The 19,852-nt window shown below is 36.9% G+C and overlaps 1 protein-coding gene across 2 annotated transcripts in view; it reads left to right on the top strand.

The window, feature by feature from the left end:
* Positions 1-1,035: 1,035 nt before the first annotated feature.
* ZC3H6 (zinc finger CCCH-type containing 6) overlaps positions 1,036-19,852 on the top strand; it is a 54,945-nt gene continuing 36,128 nt past the window's right edge. For both annotated transcript variants that reach the window (XM_057741475.1, XM_057741474.1), the window contains exon 1: positions 1,036-1,444. In XM_057741475.1, coding sequence (XP_057597458.1) covers positions 1,413-1,444 — 32 coding nt within the window. In that variant the 5' untranslated portion in view covers positions 1,036-1,412. The remainder of the gene's footprint in view (positions 1,445-19,852) is intronic.

Below are 19,852 nucleotides of genomic sequence, written 5' to 3'. Positions count from 1 at the left end.
ACAGCTCCTGTCAATGCCTGCATTCAACTTAGAAAAAAAGTGCGATTTCTTTTTCAATACACATTTTTTAAATTTAAAATTGAGTCTAATTGCAATTGCTTCTAAATGCACTGCATTTATGCATCAACAAAACACATTTACTCAAAGGAAATCAGATATCTGAGAGGATTAATCAATCCATCACGTTAATGAAAAAGAAGGACGTTCCTTCAAAACGAACAGGCCAAAATGTTGTCTTGTCATTAAAAATTCTTTTTCTAAAGATCACGTTCATAAATGTAAAGAAATGTAATCGCTAGTTGTTTTTATTTATAAAATATTCGTATGTACTTTGCGTATAAAATATTGATATTTTTGTGAAATTAACTTAAAGCTTATATGATTCTTTTAACGATTTTTCTGTCATTATTAACTAATAACCGGGTGGGTAAATTTAGTATTGAATATCAGACTATTTTCCGCAAAACGCGATTCTGGGTATTAAACATTACAAAAAGAGATATTCGCTACAACTTTGAAGGAGACAGTACATTTCCCCATTATTTAAGCAACAAAGGGTTTTTTTGTTTGTTTTTTGTTTCTAATGAGGACTGAGCAGCCGCGTGTTACTACCCCACCCCGGCTCACTCTGAGCCGGCTAACGGCTTTAGGGGCCCGTTTGTTAGCCCACGTCCGAAACTCCCTATCACTGGGAGGCGGCGTCTCTCAGGGAAAACCGCGGAGCGGCGCGGACCAGCCTCGGAGGCGCGGAAGGACCACGGGCCCCACGGCACGCCTCCCCCGCCCTGAACGCCTCCCCCGCCCTGAACTACCCCAGGCGCCGCCCGGCCCCGCCATCAGAGACTGCCTCCTCCGCCGCTTCGCAGGGGAAGCGTGAGAGCCCGCCCCCGGAGGTGATCGACGGGGCGTCTCCTCCAATGGGCGGCGCTCTCGGCCCCGGCGGGCTGGGCAAGGGCCGCGGCACGCGGAGGAATCTCTCCTGCCCTTTAGTCCCGGGCTAGGTGTTGCGGCAGGCGCCATTTTATCGAGCCGCCTGTCTCGGGTGCCGCCATGTTGGTGAGGAGAAATCACCGTTACGGCCACTGTCCAAATCCCCGCGTCGCTGCGCGCCGCCCGCCCGCTCCCAAGCCTCAGCCACCGGCGGCGAATAGAGACTAAAGCGGCAGCGCCGGCAGTGCGGGGCCGTGGCCCAGTGTTTGCAGTTAGAGCCCCACCTCTCTGGCGTGGTTGTTAATAGACTGGAAAGTCTGTGTCTGTGTCGCTCACTAGTAACCGTGAGTTTTTACCACTTCGTCACCTCCCGGCGGCGGCCGGGAGCAGGTACCCGCAGGCGGCGCAGGGATCCTCCCCGCGCCCCGCCGCCGCCGGCCTCGCAGACCTGCCCTCCAGCCCCGCCCCGTTCTTGACCAAACATGACAGACTCTGAACATGCAGGGCACGACAGGTCGGGAACCCTTCTTGTCTGTCTTTCTGTCGGCTGAGAGGAGGGGTCTGGGGCGGCGGGAGCGGGCCGGGGCCGCGCGCCTCCTGCATGACTTAGACGTCTCTGTGTGGCTCCATCCGTCCCGTGACGTGCGCCCGGATGGAAAGCCCGGGCCCGCGACCGCGGGGAGGCCGGCCCGGCCGCGCCCGCCTCCCGGCGCGGGGTCCTTCCCGGCCGGCCCCGCCCCCGGCCGCACGTGCGAGCCCCCCGCCCCCGGGCGGGCTCGGCGGCGCCGGGCGGCTCCCGCGCGCCGGCTCGGGGCTGCGGTCCTGCCCGCGCTCGGAGGAAGCGGCTCCCGGCGCGGGGCCCGGCGTCCCCGTCCGACGAGGACCCGCCAGCAGTTGTCAATAACTGGTGATTGATTTGACTGCTCCCCTAGCACACTTCTAAAAATAAACGTGTGGATTTTTTGGTCTTTTTTTAGGAAAATTTTAAGCAGCCCCCAAAGGCCGGGGATGTGTATAGGCTTTACCCCTGGCAATTGGAAATGGCAACTTTCAGATGTTAACACAAAATAGTTAGACTTTGCAAACCTGAGTGTAGCACAGATTTCTCCTGAAGTAAAAACTCCATGGGTCGTCCAATCTAGCCCGATTTTCTAAATACTGTGACGTATCATTTGAACATTTAACCGAGGTTCTGATTTTTATCTTTACTATGGCTTAAGCGGCCCATTCTTGGTTCCATTTAACGGTTTGGGGGTATTTACTATTTTAAGTAGCGCAAATAGCATGCTTAAGTTTTGGTTAGGTTTTAAATTTATAGTGATGTCCATCTTAATGGTGAAAAAAGAAAGGGTGGGCTTTCATTCATTAAAATTGCTGGAACAAAATCCATTGCATCTGATCCTTATTTGGAATATTTAAAAGATCGAGAACTGGGCAGTTACTCTCTTGCGAACAGCATTAATCAAAAGTATACATTGTACTCTAGGCTGTATACGAATTGCTTAAGTTTTACCTGTGGAGTAATGTGACCTGCTTTGGTAAAGTATACCAGACACTTTTTTTTTTTTTTTATTAATCGAAAAGCAACCTGAAAATATGACAACCTTGAGAGGGATAAAAGTGTTATTTTAACAATTTTGGTACTGTGAAAAATAAATGTAGATCACCAGAAGGCAAGTTAATGAAACGTGTGGTAATTTTTAGAAAGTAAAAAATGCTCTTTTAAAAAATTATGGGTACATAAGCTTGCACTTGACACATTTTTCATGATTATTTTACATTATCCTGTTATTAAAATGAGAAAATTCTTGGAATGAGTTAACTAATAACCTGCGAAGTTTCCCACTTGGGGTTTTGCTGATGCAGCCTAGAATTCATTCTTTTGTGTGAAAGAAGGAAATCTGTTCTCTATTAGTTCACAGAGCAACTTCAATATGTAGAATTATGTATCCTACAAGAGGTCTGAAACCATGTTGCCAAATTCAGATATTGAATTAATTTTGCTAGTAAGCAACTGTGATGCCAAACTTTAAAAAAAATTTGAAATTTTAAAATACTGAATTAGAAATTAAAAATAAAATTTTAAAGAATTCCTTGTAAGATATATAACCAGCTTGGTAGTAGGAAGTAAGGATTAAGCAGTAGTGTATTTAGTCTTTTTTTGTTTTGTATTAGGATTAAGAAAACAATATTTTCTAGTGATTTCTGAAGCAAAAAGATTATCTCTGTTTTAATTTATGCATTTGTTAAGTGGCATTATTATTCTGAGGCAAGAAGGTTTATTTTTTTCACACCTTTTTTAGTCGACCTACATGAAAAAAACAACTATATCCAAAAACAAAGTGAACTAGGAGTCAGTCAGGAGAAATGGTTCTAGCTCCAACTGTACTACCACTTAGCTTTGTGAACTTGAGCAAGCTTAGTTTTTTAATTGTTAAGAGGGTTGTACGAGAGTTTTTCGAGTTCTACAGGATCAGTGGTTCTCACCCTTCTCTGGGGAGCTTTTTGAAAAGTGCTGAAGTCGTTTCCGTTGCGCTGATCTTAAAGATTTTTTAAAGCTCCTCTGGTAATTCTAATATGTACCAAATTGAGAGCCGCTATACTAGATCAATATTAATCTTAGCTAATCATCAGAATCACTTTGAGGAATGAAGATTTTTGTCCTGTGCAGAGCAACTGAATCAAAATCTCTAGGGGAGGATTGTGGTAATCTGTGTTTTTAATGGGATCCCTGGGTAATTAATAAATTTGCAAAAAAAAAGGGACTTATCTGTGGAATCCCAAAATATTCTGTGCTTTCATGTTATTTTATACTGTAATAAAAGTTTCTATGAATTAGGTGGAGAAGATATATGAATTCTGGTATTTGGAGCTTGGCATTGCCTCAAGGATATTCTTTTTCTGACATTCTTGAAAATTAAGGTGTATTGAGTGAGTGCAGGAAGGAAGTTAAATCTATGATTTTTATTTTCAATTAAATTTGTATTTAATTATACAAATTAAAATATTACTGTGATGGTTTACATGAGAATGAGATTCTGCATGTAAATGGGAATTCACAGAATGCACAATTTTTTTCTTTTAAAAAATTGTTTTCTTGTACGTTTTATATGGTGAACATTTTGCATAAGATTTGTTTGCCAAATGAGTTAACTTAAAAAAAAAATACCCATTTGTACTTTCCTTTAAATACCTTCATGTCTGGAGTGAAAATATAGTATTTTTATAAAGTGTTATTAATATAAAAATACCTATAAATAAACTTGTGACTATGTAGACTGTTAGTAGAGGACTTCTGCATAGATCTTTAAAATTAAATAATAGAGGTGAAGAACGAGTTGGGGCAAGTCAAAGGGAGATAAAGTTCTTGTCTCTCTTTGCATTCAGTTCTTCCCTTTCATCCAGTTCTCTTAGGCACAGCCCCAGCCACCTAGCTTTATATTTCAGCTGGATGGTGACCTAATTAAAACAACTCACAAATAATTCTTAAAGGCTAAATACTGTGAATCCCTGCTCTGGACACATCTACAGTTGAGAAGGAAAGATAAATATATACACAAATAATTGTTACATCAGTTTTTGAAATATGATAAAAAGTTTCGCAGGGTCTACACTGGGAAAAAGGATAATTTTAACACAATCAGTATGAGAGCTTGTGATTCTCAGTCTTTAATTGATAGGAGGTATGGGTAATACTTTCCTTTGGGAGGAGGTTATTCTTTGTCCATGATGAACAACCTTGCTACCTTCTTTCCCTCCTCTCCTTGCTTTCCTTCCTCATGTAAACTGAGATCAGCAAAACTCCAACTAGTTAGAATTGTAGTAGTTTATATTTCCCTTTCCTTTCCCTCCCCCATATAGCGATTGAAACCTTACACCCGAGAGTATCAAGGGATGAAGGTGAAGAAGATGATTACACTTTCCATTTGTAACAGGGCTTTCCTTTGATTCGCTCATTGATCCCATGAGGTAATATAGTATTGCAGTGTTCAGTAATTTCCCTGAGATCCCACAGATAGAGCCGAGGTAAGAATCCAGAATGCAAACTTCTACCTGCCTTGTTATTTTTAACTCATCATTAAGTTTGCATGGGGAAGTAATCCAATAAGTTCTAGCCTTTAATTATTGAATTGTTTGGGATTGTAATGTGGTACATTTAAGAGAGCCCTGTATTCTGAATAAAACCTTGTTTCTGATCCTACTCTTTCCTCTAGCTTGATAAATGCTCTTTTCTTTTTCATGATTATTTTTCTTATTTATGAAATAAGGTGGTTGAACTAGATTATTTCCAGTCTCCCTTCCTACTTTAAGAAGTCAATAGATGTTAATTTAAAAAAATTGCAGATGCCTTTTCTTATGTCAGATTTCACTTTGATGCTCTACACAATATCTGGTTTGTAAATTAGTATGTTTACTAGAGTAAATGCCTTCCCTCACTAGGCAATTAATTTATTTATTCCAATTTTATTGAGATATAACTGACATAGAGCACTGTGTAAGTTTAAGGTGTATAGCATAATGATTTGACTTATATACATCATGAAATGGTTATCGTAGTAAGTTTAGTGACCATATATCATATAGATACAAAATTAAATGAACAGAAAAAAATGGTTTTTTTTGTGATGAGAACTCAGGATTTACTCTTAACTTTCATATATAACATGCTGCAGTGTTAATTACATTTATCACGTTGTACATTACATCCCTAGTACTTATTTATCTTACACCTGCCTTCAATTCCCCCTCCTCCTACTATTTATTTTTAATTGTGGTACAATACACATAACATAAAATTCATCATCTTAACCATTTTTAAGTTACTGTTCAGTAGTGTTAAGTACATTCACATTGCTGTGCAGCCAATCTCCAGAACTCTTTTCATCTTGCAAAACTGAAGCTATCATTATTTTTGATTCCCAAACCTACTGATTTATTATTAAAACTATCAAAGTGAGTTTTTCTTTAGCAAATGTGAAAACCTCAAGTTATACATAATGTTCAGGTTTGATGTTGGAAGGCACTTTGACTCTTATGAAGACATTTTATTTTTCCTAGCCCCTCATAAATTATTTAATTCACTTTTAAATTTTGTTCATTCAACAGACTTCTGTGCCAAATATAGTGTTAAGCACTGGTGAAAAAAATCTGAATATAATATCACTAAACTTGCTCTCCAGGATCTTATAATCTAATAGGAGAAACAGATTGGTAAATACATAGTTACAGCACCAGTGCTAGAAAGGAGGTAGAGATCGAGTGCAGTGGTGGCATAGATGGGGCTTCAGGGAGGTATTGTGGAATAGCTGGGCTGGATGATGAGTAAAAGTTTGCCTAAGCAGAGGCAGAAAGACATGAAAAGCATGAAGCAATGAAATGGCATGGTAGGTTCAGGGATGATAAAAGTGTTACTATGTGAAGAGTGTACCGCATACTTTGGGGAATGAGGAAAAGTCTTAAATAAATTAGGAGTCAGACCCTAAAGGATGTGAAGATCTCGTCAAAGTTTTATAAGCAGGAGAATGATCAGATGCATTTTTATATGATACTTGGGAGCTAGAAGAAAGTGGAGTATGGAAAAGGAGATCAGTAGAAGGAAGGCAAGTTAGGGAGCTTTCAATCATTCTCATTAAATATTAAGCACCTAATATTTAATATGTATTGTTCTGGGCTTGGGGAAGACAGCAGTAAAGAAAAAATCCTTTCCATGGTGGAGATTACATCTTCTTTGGAGAGAGAGACACTAAACATGAAAAACAAATGTGTTAGATAAGTAGAAAGGGAGATGGGGGCATCCTTTGCATGTAGGGAGGGTATATCTATTTTAAGTAGGGTGTTTAGGGAAGCACTTACTGAAAAAGTAACATTTGAGCCACGCCTTGAAATGAGAGCAATCCGAGTCCAGTATATCTGGTAGAAGAACACTCCAGAAAAAGGGAACAAAGAATGGAGCCAGGAATGATTCTAGTTTAAGGAAAAAACAAGGGAGCAAAGTGGCTAGAGAAACTTTTGAGCAAGGGTAGTAAGAGATGAAGCTAGATGGGCAATAAGGGTGAGTGTGTGGGGTCTTGTAAGCCATTATAAGGAACTTGGACTTCACTCTAAATAGTATGGGAGTCACTAGAGGATTTGAACAGAAGAGGGGCAGGGTCACACTGTGGTAAAAGAGTGGTAAAAAAAGAAACTGCTGCAGTGACAAGTGATGATGATTTAGGCCAGGGAGGTGAAAATGGTTGGATTTTGATATGGTTTGGAGGTAGAACCAGTAGGATTTGCTGATGGATGGATGTGTAGCATGAAAGAAGGAATGTGAAAGTCTGGGAATTGGGTAATGAAGACCTGATCTAAAGCATTGGCAATGAGAAAGCAGACAAAAGGCAACATTCATGAGATATTTCTTACACAGTTGATAGAACTGGAGATAAAGATCGGGGAGTTCTTAGCAGAGATGTTAGTTGAAATGATGAGGTCACCCAGGTATGTATGTAGTTGACCACAAAAGAGACAAAAGTTTTCTAGAGGCCAAAGGAGGAGAAAGATTCAAGGAAGGGGTGATCATAGAGCAGGTAAAGGAAAATAAGGGTTGAAAATTGGTCACAGGATATACTTAAATTAGGATATTTGAAAACTTGAGAGAGTGCTGCAGGTTTTGCAAAATGGGTGGCCTCCAGGGCTAAAATCTGCCCATGTTGTTGTTTGGCCAACAGAATATTTTAAAACATTTGTTTGAATTCCATTAGGCTTGACTGTTGTTCTCCACCCTCCCGAGTCCTATCATTCATACTTTCTTTGCAAACTCAACACATGAAGTCTGCTTTCCTCATTAGGTGAGCTGCCTGACCATGTGGAGATTTGAGTTTGTGACCCCTTGTTATGCAGTGAAGTGTTCACCTAGAAAGGCTGACGATCTGGCTACCAAAAAACTTTAGAGGTGGTGCCTTTGAATTTGCCAGGTCAAGCATCCAGTCTGGGGCGGCCAGAATATTCTTTAGTGCATAGATGCCCCTGGAATTGTACAACACCATGGCCCAGCTTTAATTTTTCAGATCCAGAAGCCGGTCATTCTCAGAGCAGATCAGATTTGAAATTGTTAATTCATGCTCAAAAATAATAACAATGGCTAACCTTTATTTGGTGCTTAGTATGTGACAAGTTCTGTTTTGTGTGCTTTTCATGAATTTAATCTTCACAACAAGAGAAAGTAGTCCCTCTTTTCACAAATGAGGAAACAGACAACAAGCGATTGGTAAATTTCCCAAATTCACAGAGTAAATCAGAGGGAACTCAAATAATCTGGCTCCAGAGCCCACACTTTTATGGTAGAATAGACATCTTCATCACAAGAGATTGTATATATATCAGAATGCCAGTTTAGTCATGTAGAATGAAGAGTTTTCAAAAGGAGTCCTAAGTTAATTATCATTAAAATAACATAAAACCACATAAAAATAACAATCTGTTTATAAAAGTGGTACAAAAATGAAGAACCTAGATTTAGAACTCATAATACTCAATATTACACATATATTGCTGTTTATAATTAACGTACTTGAATTCATTTGGTGTGTATAGACAGAACAGATATTAATGTCTTCATTTTATAGTTTAGGAAACAGATTTAGAGGGTAAATAACTTGACCAAGGTAGCTAGGTATCTGAGAAGCACAATCTGTGTCTCACGCTATTTGGTTTCAGTACTTTATGTTGCCTCCATTTTCTCATAAAGATGGGAAATCTGTTATCAGATGATGGGTTGAATTTGGGACACTTTAAAGGGTCTCTTTTTTTTTTTTTGAGGTATTACTTGATCAAAGGCAATTTTATCCTAGTTCGTTATAAATTCATCTTATATGACAAAGGGTTTTTCTAAATCTTAAAACATTAAAAATTGAATTTATAAAGAACATTGCTCTTTCACATTATTTTTAAAGGGATTATGAAATCAGTTAAACTAACTTAAATCTACACATTTTTAACTACAGAAGACACAAGTTTCAAACTATTAAGGGAGTTCATTGAAAATTCATAAGCAGTCAGAAGAACCAACACCTCTTTGCTTGGATTTTCCTTGAATAATAGCAGCTGACAATAAAATGTTAGATCACTGGTACTTGTGTGTGGGGTTAAGTTTTTTGTAATCTCTACTCTGGCCTATAAGGAGGTTGTGGGTTGATTTCTTTTCTACACCCTTGGAGTGTAGAAAAACAGCCTCCAAGGTATGCAAGAGTGAGTTAGCTGATGACTTTAGGAAGAATATTATATCCTTTTCAGTATAATATCTGTTTTTCTACATACCTTGTAGGAAATGTTTGTATGCATCTGTTTTTCTACATACCTTGGAGGCTGTTTTAAAATTATGTTTTGTGCAAGCAAATGAAAATGAAATAGAATAATGCATTTAAGTTAGAAATACTTGCATATTTGACTGTATATATATTACATATGTAACATATATACACATTTTTTTTTTCAAATGCCAAATGTCCAAGTGTGAAAACCAATATTTGGCTAAAGCTAGGGCAGAAGCCATAGATTAAATTTTTGGAATATGTAAATAAATCTGAAATATTGTCCCTCACATTATTACAATGTATTATTATAAATTTTAGTGATCTAATTTTAAAAATAGTACATTACAGTACAGTAACAATTTTCAGCACTGCCTATTGTTAGGTTGCTCCTGTGATTACTGTAATGCACATGATAGTGAATGGAGGGTCGTTTTCAACTGAGATTAGTGGAATACAAGGTAGTTGAGGGAACTTTTTTTTCCTTTAACGTTTTCTTTTTTATATATTTTTTAACTATCTGGGGCATACATGATTGATTATTTGCACATAACTGGAGTTTTTTCTCTTCATGAAGTTTTGAGGTAGCAAAGTTAACATTCTGTTTTTAATTCATTCACAAAAGATGTGAATTCCCAAATGGGGTTTTTTTCTTGAAAGATTTATGGAATTAAATAATTAAAAATTAGACATAGTCTTTAGAAGTTATTTTGTTGAATTTTTATGAATATTAATATGCTAAATAATTGAACAAAGTTAGAATCATGACATAATTTCTATTATTCTACTTTGCATTTTTCATTTAAATTTTTATAATTATTTGTCAGTTCGAAAAGGATATAATACTGTTCCTAAAGTCATCAGCTAACTCACTGTTGCAATATTATTACTGTGTTTTTCCACTTGACTATTTGAAAATTAATTTCTTTTGTACATAAAATAGCTTTCATAATCATTAATTGTGACATTTTTCTCTTGCATTAATGTACATTTATACTTCATCTGATTCATAAAATGTCACTATGTAGAGCACACAAGGACATTCTTGTTCTAAACTGTACCTAAAATACCTTCTTAACTTGCAAAATGAGTATTCAAATACGAACAGTAAATTCACTTGACATGGCCTTTTAATATATGGCCTTGTTACACTAAACTAATAAACATGCAGTCCCTGGTCATGTCACATTCAGGGATACCAGAACTGACTTGAAGCAGTCCAAGGCAGAATAGAGAAATGTACTTTAGTTGGATAATTGAGGCAAAGCCTATTTTGGGTTTTTAAAAAAAAAACTACTCCCACTGCACTCCCCAAATCCTGGAGCCCCAGTACTTCATATTATAGTTAATCTGGTTATCAGTTAATTTGGGATATTGGACACTTACATACCAAGTATCCTTTTTGGATGTCATTGGGTCACAGGCAGTTTTACCCAGCTCATTACAGATTCATCAGACAAGACTTCTTCAGCTTTTGTTTTGATATCGTGATGCCTAGAAGATTGTTTTCTGGCTTTCAAATTCTAAGGTTATTTTATTTGCTGAGATTTGTTTCTCTTGGATTACTAGCTTCTCCAGTCTACATCGGAGGACCTAAATCAAAAGGATAAATTGAAAGGGAATGAAAGTAAATGAATTTTAGTTTAGTGGGGGACCAAGATCCTGCAGGCCACGTGGTGGGGCCAAAAAAAAAAGGAAGTTTTAAAATGTAGTCTCTAAAAAAAACTATGGCAAGCTAATTCAGTTTTGATTATGTAATAGTCTCTGCTCATGGCATAAAGGATGTTTGAGGAATGGTATCATTTTCCTTTATGATGTTAAACATACAAGTTTAAAGATGTAAAAAGTTTAATTTCTTAAATTAATACACAGTAGCACCTAGTCTAGCTGGCATTGGATGGGAGCAGGGAATTAAGCATTAACGAAGATTTTATCAGAAACCAAATTTGTGAATATTTTTTGAAGGAACTCAAAAAAAATACATGACATGCCTCCTTGCCTTACTAAATAGACAGTTACTGATTTAGCCCTTAGTTACTTAGGCTCATCATGAATATGTGTTGTCCTCATAATCGCTATGAATACTAGGTATCACACTCCATCTTGTGTCATTACATTCAGGAGACTTTGGAAATATGGAAGCTTTCACACAGACTGAAGTTGCTAAGTGTTGCTTAATGATAGGATAGGTAGAAATATCCTGAGGAACAGACTTCAGACTTGGTCTACCCCAGATTCCTTTCTGCTTTTACTTGTTTCGGATAGTTTTTCATTGTTATTCTCTGAAGGAAAATAAGAGAAATTTCCCCTTAGAATCCTTGCTCCTTGGATGTAGAACCTTTCCCAATTTCTGTGGAAGTACCTGTAGTCTAGCATACCCATTTTTTTCAAATGCATGTATTTCAAGTAGATCACAAGAAGAAAGGACACTTTTGTGGAGGGCTTCCTGCTAGGTACAGTGCTAAGTAATTACCTAACTTTATCTCAGTTAGTCCTTAGCTCTGTGATGGTAAATCGATTAATCCCATTTTGTAGATGAGGAAACTGAATATTGGGGGTGAGATAATTTGTTCAAGACCATATACCTAGCATATAACTGAGAAGCAGAATTCGAACCCACACCCTCTGCCTCTAAAGCCTTTGTTCTTCTACTCTGCTGTTATTTTTTTTAAGTATTCAGTTTTAATATATCACAAGTTTAAAACATTAAATAGTCCTTTTAAGAAATCTTTGGTTGGTTATTTTTCTTGTTTAACGCTCCTACTTTAATTTCCAGGTTCAGGTGACCTCATTTTGCCAGAACTCTGGGTCCTCATTAAATATGAGAGGCTTTTTTTTTTTGTCTGTTTGATTTTGGTTTCGGTCAAAGCCAAGTACCTTCTTAAGTATTCCATGTTCTTTTCTGGATATTGGTGCTTAGCCCCATCTTGTTTTAATTGAATGGCAAGCCTTAGTAATAACATAACAATTTTAATTTCTTCTGACATTCCTCTCTTTTCTTCCCCTCTTTTGACTTTGATGTAGAGAATTTCATTTGATAGGCTGTTACCTGAACAGTGCCCCTTTTTATCAGCTTGCTTGGAACCCTGAAATGAAGTAGGGACACCCATTTTCCAGCTCTCATGATATGATCAAGTCTTTTTACCTCTTTTTTTTTTTTTCATCTGTTCAATAAAGATTTTTTACTGTTATCCTTTGAGCACTTAAAAACATACTATTCAATAAAAAGAAAACCCTATAGCATCTTACAACTCTAAATCCTATTTTATCAGTCCAACTGATCTAGCCTGGTGGCTCTGTTTCCTGACAGATATTAAAATTAAGTCCTGTGGAATTGCAGTAACTCACATTTACTTTTTTTAAAATTAATTTTTATTGGAATATAGCACATTTACGTGTCAGAAATGCAACTTTCAGACCTCAACATTTTCTCTGTATCATCTCTTAAAATACCACCTAAATCATGTATTGATGAAGTTTCTTTTTCCCAAAATTTTATTATGAAAAATTTCAAACTTACAAAAATTTTGAAAGAATTTTACAGTAAACACCCTCATATGCTATTCACCATTTGGTAAGGTTCTTAATCTTTATATCAGCTGCAATTAAGGGGTTGAGCTATCTGCAATTTCCTCCTAAAACCAAACACATGTTGCAGTTATTATAGCAACAGGGTTAAGAAAGGTGGGCCTGGGAATCAGACGGTCTGGGCTGGGTTCTAGCTCTGTTAGCAGAGTTAGTTAAGATCTTTGTCTCCTTCCTTCACCCATTTAATGGGGATAATAATAGTTTACAGTTGACCCTTGAACAACATTGGTTTGAACTGCATGGGTCCACTTTTACTTGGATTTTTTTTTTTTTTCAATAGTAAAGACTACGTACTACACGAACCTGGGTTGGTTGAACCCGCAGACACAGAACCACGGTTTCAAGGAACCTCTGATATCGAGGACCTGCTATAAATTATGTGTGAAGGGTCAACTGTGGTTCACCCCTAACCCACACATTTTTCAGGGGTCAACTGTGTTTCGTAGAGTTAACATGAGGGTGAAATGAACTGATCCAACGTGCCTGGCAGCCTAGTAAGTGCTCAGTAATTGTTAACTATTGTATTATATGGTGATATAAAAATTAATTTGTTATTACAAATTTAGAGTGAGATGTTATTTCAGAATTAATATTAGTTTATCATGAACACATTAGCTGGAATTGAAGAGAGACAAATAGTGAAATAATTAGATGAAAAAAGCGTAGACTAAAAATTGCTGAGAAATAAAAATTTTAAATTATTTGTTAAAGTCACATATCCATAATCCTCTAATAGCCCTAAGCTTTTTAAAGGTTCTGTTCCAGGCAATATTTTGGCCCTTATGGGGAAATAAAGTTAACTTATTACAGCTGAAATGGAATCATTTACACTTTGTTCATATCTAGATTTGAATGATTGCAGGACTAAGACAAAGTGGTACTGGAGTGAATGGGGACTTGTAATGCTTCTTTAAAAGATAACCTTTAGTTTTATTTGTATTCTCTATTGTTTTTGTTCTCTATTTTGTTGATTTATGTCCTCATATTTATTATTTTCACTCTTATTTTTTTCAGTTTACCCATTTTCAAGTTCTTTAGTTGAATGTATATTTATTTTTAATCTTTGTTATTTCCTGAAAATGTGTTTAAATAAAAGCATAAATCTCCCTCTAAGGACTCCTTTTCTTTGTTCAAAAAGTTTTTTAATTTAATAACTTCATGGTGTACTCTGCACCAAATTTATATCGGGAAGTTCACCAGGAAGTTACATTGCTTGAATTTAGATGTTTCTTTATTATGTTACTGATATTTTCATTACTGCATCAGATAATTACAATGCTTTCTTTGAATAACTTGAGGCTTAAATGATTGGGATTATGTGCTTCTATGAAAGAGAAGATTAACATATTACTCACTCACATCCTTACTATTTTTAAGGGAAATCTTGACCTGTTCAAAGGAATGGCCTCAGCAATAATGAGGTGACATATTAAAGGTATAAATCATGGGAATGCTTGTAATATTCATGGAGGATTGCATGAAGGATAATAGTCTATTCATTTCTTGATATTAGTAGTTTTCAGCTAACTTTTTTTTTGCCTCAACACTTGGAGAAAAAACATTCCCATCAGTAACAGAGTGAGTATATTTGAGTGGAGTGGAGATAAGAATCTCCACATATGTTCCATTCTTCTTTTGGTCTGGTGTTGGATTGTTGCAGTGGCATCCTGCTTTTCCTGCATCTGTTTTGTCTCTCCTCTAGCTCTGTTTTTCCCTCTCAATTAAATTTATACTTCAAAATGGAGACCTAATTGCATCTCCTTTCCTAGAAACACTTCCAGTGCTTTTTCATTTCTCTAGGATAAACTCCACAAACATCACTCCAGTACAATTATGAACCAGCTTCCCCGCTTTCCTCTGTGATCCAGCAGCACTGGCCTTGTCTCTGCTCCTCTCTTAGTTCTCCTACAGAGAAGTTTTGCTCATCTTATTTTCTGTCTTCCAGAGGCCCTTCCCTACCCCTTATCTCCTAGACTAACTGGTCCTCTCAGTTCACTCATGAATTTCCTCAGGGAAAGCCTTGCCGACTTCCCTGACAAATATTTTCCCCTATTGTGTGCACTAACAACACTTTTACCTCCTTCATGTATGGTTGTTATTTTATATTTATTTGTGTGATTCTTTGATCGATGTCTGTCTCCGTCATCACTAGATTGAAAACTTCATGAGAGAAGAAAACCATATCTTTTTTGTTTACCATTGTATCTTGATTAGACGGTAGTGAATAAATATGTTAAATGAACGAATGGCACTTTTTTTTTTTTCCTGGGAGGACAGAAGATTCTTATAAACATAGTTTTTGAGAATTGCTGCTCTAGATGTTGTAGTTTTCATCCCTGGATTAAATCAGCACATCAGACAGTTGTGTACTTGGACACTATTACTCTGTTTCCTCATATAATTGCTTTTTCTCAACTGACTGTTGGCAGTGTGCCCTTGGTTCAACTTGGGGTGTGCTGTAAGTGATAAACTGTTGTATGGACACTGTTGAGGGTAGTGTCCATTGTATCAAGTACTGCCCGTTGTATCCGATAATATTGTCTTTATAAGGACTCAGATGAGAAATTTCTCTCCGTTCTCACTCCCAGAAAAAAATTGTGCCTCTCTTGAGCAACTGATCTGTTCTGGTCTTGAAAGCACTGTTGTCTTATACCTTATCCTGTTTCCTGAAGCTCAGGTTCAGATTTGCAGCTCACATCTAGAAATTAGTCAGGGATTTCTGGCATGCCCATATGTAAACTAATCTTAGTTTTAGCATCATTTTAACCTTTAGAATTTTAACTGTGATTTATTTACATATTTTATAGTTTGTTCAATAAAAGTCTCTATAAATAGCTTCCAAGGAATAATAAAACTCTATCAGAGCTTTAAAAGAAAGAAAAGCAAAATTAATCTGTTAATCTGATTGCTGGGTAAGAAACAAATTCAGTGTGTTTCTCCATGCTAAGAGTGGAAGGGATAAAGAGGAATAGAAAATGTTTATTACATATTGGGAGGAATTCTAGGTATTAAGTTCTGACTGGTTCATTTGGGAAATAGAAATTCTTCCTTTTGATTTATTTTCTGCTTCTGTCCCAAAAGCACAGGCATTGCTTTATGAAGATGTCTGAGGAGGGATTTGAAAGTGTCTGTTAGGCTCAGAGACATACAGTTAGCACTTTTGTAAGCACATGCTGGGAACTTGGCAGAGTTTTAACAGTCTCTCTTTAGTTCTACTCACATAAACAGCAAGTTATATGTTCACTGCTGTGAAGGTTATGTTCTTTTTAGGAACTCTCATTAAAAGCCTTGGCTTAACTAAGTCCCTTTGTTGTCCCTGTGTTTTCCTTCTGTTATAAAAATAAATTTTTGTACCATCTGATGAAATAACAGCTGTGCAGTAGCATATCTGACTCTGGAGACCAAGCATTGAAAGAAAAGGAAGAGTAGCCATGACTGTTATAAGGAAAAACTGGAAGGCGCTTTAGAATGATCAAGGATTCCTCACTTGCCCAGGAGGTCAGATGTTAAGACTCTTTCTGAATCCAATTTTGATAACCAAGTTGTCTTTTAGTTTGAGTATAGATTGGTCAACTTTCCATATGGAATTATTCCGTGAGAAGCAGGAAGTGTTAGCCATATATGATGTATTTTTCTTGCCAGCACGAAATCCAGGGCAGTGCTGTTATCTACAACGACTTGGGTCAGTGACTTTGGTTTCTTGTACTTTTCCGGCTTTACAGTATTATTTTTCAGTCAATGTTAATAACACATTTTTGATATATTTTTCAAGTTACATGACCCCTTTAGTTGAAGATAGAGCCCTAATGTTTCTAGCTTTAAGGGAGTAACAGTTTTTTTTTTTCTCTAGGGAGATGTGTCCTTTCAGACACTCCCAGAGAAGCATGGTCTCCTGAAGGAGATGGGAAGGAAATCTCTAAAAATGTCTAATTATTCCATTGTTATATATACTTTTTATTTATATATGCAAGTTAGCGGTTTTTGGTAGGTCCTTGTTGGTTATCTGCTTTAAATATAGCAGTGTGTACATCAATCTCAAACTCCGAGTCTGTCCCTCTCCGCCCCATACAATTAGGTTTTGATGAAGTAAATACGACAAAGCATGTTGTTGATTTAGGAAATAAAGATTAGAAGGGTCACATGTAGTTTTAAAAACAAAAGAGCAATTATTTGTAACAAAAGTAAGAAAGGAATTCTTGGTTATCTCTGGGCTACAGATAACATACATAGAATTAAAATTTGCAAAGGTTATCATAAGACTATGAAGGCTGTTAGGCTAATTAAAATATTTAATTTTGCCCATATATTTGTACAAAGTCCCATTCCTGAAGGAATTTGTATTTGGGTTGAGACTTTGACTAAGTTCTAAGACTGGCTTGGGGAGTAAAGCAAACCAAGTGAAAATTGCTGTGGCTGTATATAGTCATAAAGGGATAAGCTGAGTTTCTGCAAACCAAATACACTCTACAGGGTGTAAGAATGTATTGGGTAAAGGATAAGGATAAAAGCAATTTGAAGGCTGGTAGGTATTCAGATTTTACCACTGGTATTTTGTAAAGAGAAACTTTTTCTGAAACAAATGGTGATAAACCATCTAGGATGTAAATGTTCAAGGTCCAGTTTGGAATAAACATAAAATCACGAACACTCAAGTCAGGTAGCTCTTCCATGACCCCAACTTGGCCAGCCAGTGTTTTCCTTGAGGGGAAATACCTAGTTTTGGAGGTGCAGTAGGGAGTTAGGTTAAGGCTTAATCAAGAGGATCATGCGTAAGCTATACAGGTCGAGGGAAACAATCAGAGTAGGTGTGGGCAAATCCTAGACCCAAGCAAGTTCTTTGTGACGCCTGCTTACAGGTTCAGGGAGTAAGATTCAGAGTTTATTTCATACATAAACAAACGCAAGATCGACATGGGGTCTGCTCTTTGTGTCCCTAGTCCAACAGAATAATGCTGAAACCGAAGAGGCCAGAGGGTTGTAGGTAATGTGAGTGGTTGAGCACTCTGTTGCTGAGGAACAGTTTCCACACTACAGCTATGCAGTTTTTTTAGCCTGCAGCTTAGGAGTGAGCAAGGTGGAAAATCTAAGCCCTCATTGGAACCAGGGAAGGTGGATGAGAAATTGCCTTATAGCAGCCTCCCACAAAATAAAAAAGTGCATGAGAAATAGCCTTGCAGCAGCACCATCTTTCCATACTTTGGGGAGATCACAGGGCATCTGCTAAGGCTTAAGTCAGCCTGTGGTTGAGCCTTGCCTGTGTGGCCTATGTGGAGACATGTAAGGTTACCGGGGCGCTTGTACAGAGCAGTTTCCCTTCATTGTCACCCATGGTAAGGGAGAAATGACAGGATGAATTAGAACAAAGCCTGAAAATTGCTACAAGCAATAGCTTTCAAGCATCTAGAAAATTTGTGTTCTCTTGGTTTTAGGATAAGCAGTCTACTTCCATAAAGTTGTCTACTCTGAAAAAAAGTCTTTTTTGTAGTGACCATATCAGCTTATCCCAAGAAGCTTGTGTTCATGAGTAACATCTTTGTAATATCATCCATCAGGAGTACTTGTAGTCTTTTACTGAGGCTTTTGTGTTTTTTCCAGAAGACTCAGTTTCTGATCTGTAGCTTATAACAGGAGCCTTTAGGCAAGCATAAAGAAAAAACAGACACTACCAGTGGAGGTAAGACTGAATGGCTCAGGTTGATTTATTTCAATAGTCAACAATATCAAAATGGAGAAAAGTAGAATTCTCTATTGAGGCATATCAATTTGTAAGGATTTAGTGACTAGTTACCTCAGAATAAGACAGTGAGGGCATTGACCAATTTCAGAGTCTTTAATTTATACTATAGTGTATTATGATTTTTTTCTAGTTGTCTCCAATTTAGATATTTAAATCTAGAGGTAAAATCCTTTAAAACTTTATTTTATTATTTTTTAGAATGACAGCTTTATTGAGATAGAATTTACCTTTTAACATATACAATTCACTGATTTTTAGGATGTTCCAGAGTTGTGCAACCACTACCACTATCTACTTTTATAACATGTTCATCACTCCTAAAGGAAACTCTGTACCTATTGAGAGTCATTCCCCATTCTTCCCTCTAACCCAACTGTCTTTATGGATTTGCCTGAGAGAAAGTTTTTAAAAATAATTTTGTTTATTAACTGGACAGTTACTCACATGCCCGTAACATGAATATGACTCATTCTAATCATTCTATTATTTTTACACTAATAAAAAAGTCACCCATATATAATTGACCTAAGAACTTTTATTTTTTATTGAATTTTAAAAAATTATCTTGAGTTTAGTAAGCAAAATAGCTTTCATAATAATGCTGAGTTAGTTCAAAATCTAGAGAATGCCAAGCACTCTTAATGACTTCTGTTATCTCGTCTATGTTTGATTTTTTACAGAGCTAGGTTAGTATCTGATACATTGGTAGGTGCTCAATCAAGAAAGCTTTATTTTATTTTGGTGACAGGGCTAGAATTAGAATCCAGGTTTCCTCCAAGTCTCCTCTTTCCATTATGCCACGCATGCTTTCCATATGTGCCCAAAGCTGATTTTTTAAGGCATTTGGAAGCAGCTCATAGAAGTGTGGATCATTGTTCTTTATTTCCTTTTACTGTCCTGTTTTTTTTGTAACCACCCATAAATTTACAAATTTAAATTTGTTATTGTATGAATATTGAAATAATAAATAGGCAAAGGGAAAAGAAAGAAAAATTTTAAAACTTGTCGTGTTTTATGTTTAATAACAAGTATAAATTCCCATATGTCACAGTTAAAGAATTTATGTAAAGTACAGTACAATCATGTGCAGCATTTTCAGCTTGAGTACTTTGTTTGAATAGCTCTAATCAAAGTGCTAAATATGAATTAGTGGTTTTAACGTATACTTTAAGGAGCTCAGGCTGGAGGAGAATGGTGGTAAAAGAAAGGATGAACACCTGAAGATTTTGTTGTTTGCATTTAGAATTTTACATGTAGATAGTAAAATGCACAATTCTTAAATGAATTTTTAAGAATTGATGAGTTTTTA

The sequence above is a fragment of the Hippopotamus amphibius genome, chromosome 7 (genome assembly GCF_030028045.1).
Source record: "Hippopotamus amphibius kiboko isolate mHipAmp2 chromosome 7, mHipAmp2.hap2, whole genome shotgun sequence".
NCBI classification, from domain to species: domain Eukaryota; kingdom Metazoa; phylum Chordata; class Mammalia; order Artiodactyla; family Hippopotamidae; genus Hippopotamus; species Hippopotamus amphibius.
The sequence above is the reverse complement of the archived record's forward strand: the minus strand, read 5'-3'. Positions and strand labels throughout refer to the sequence as shown.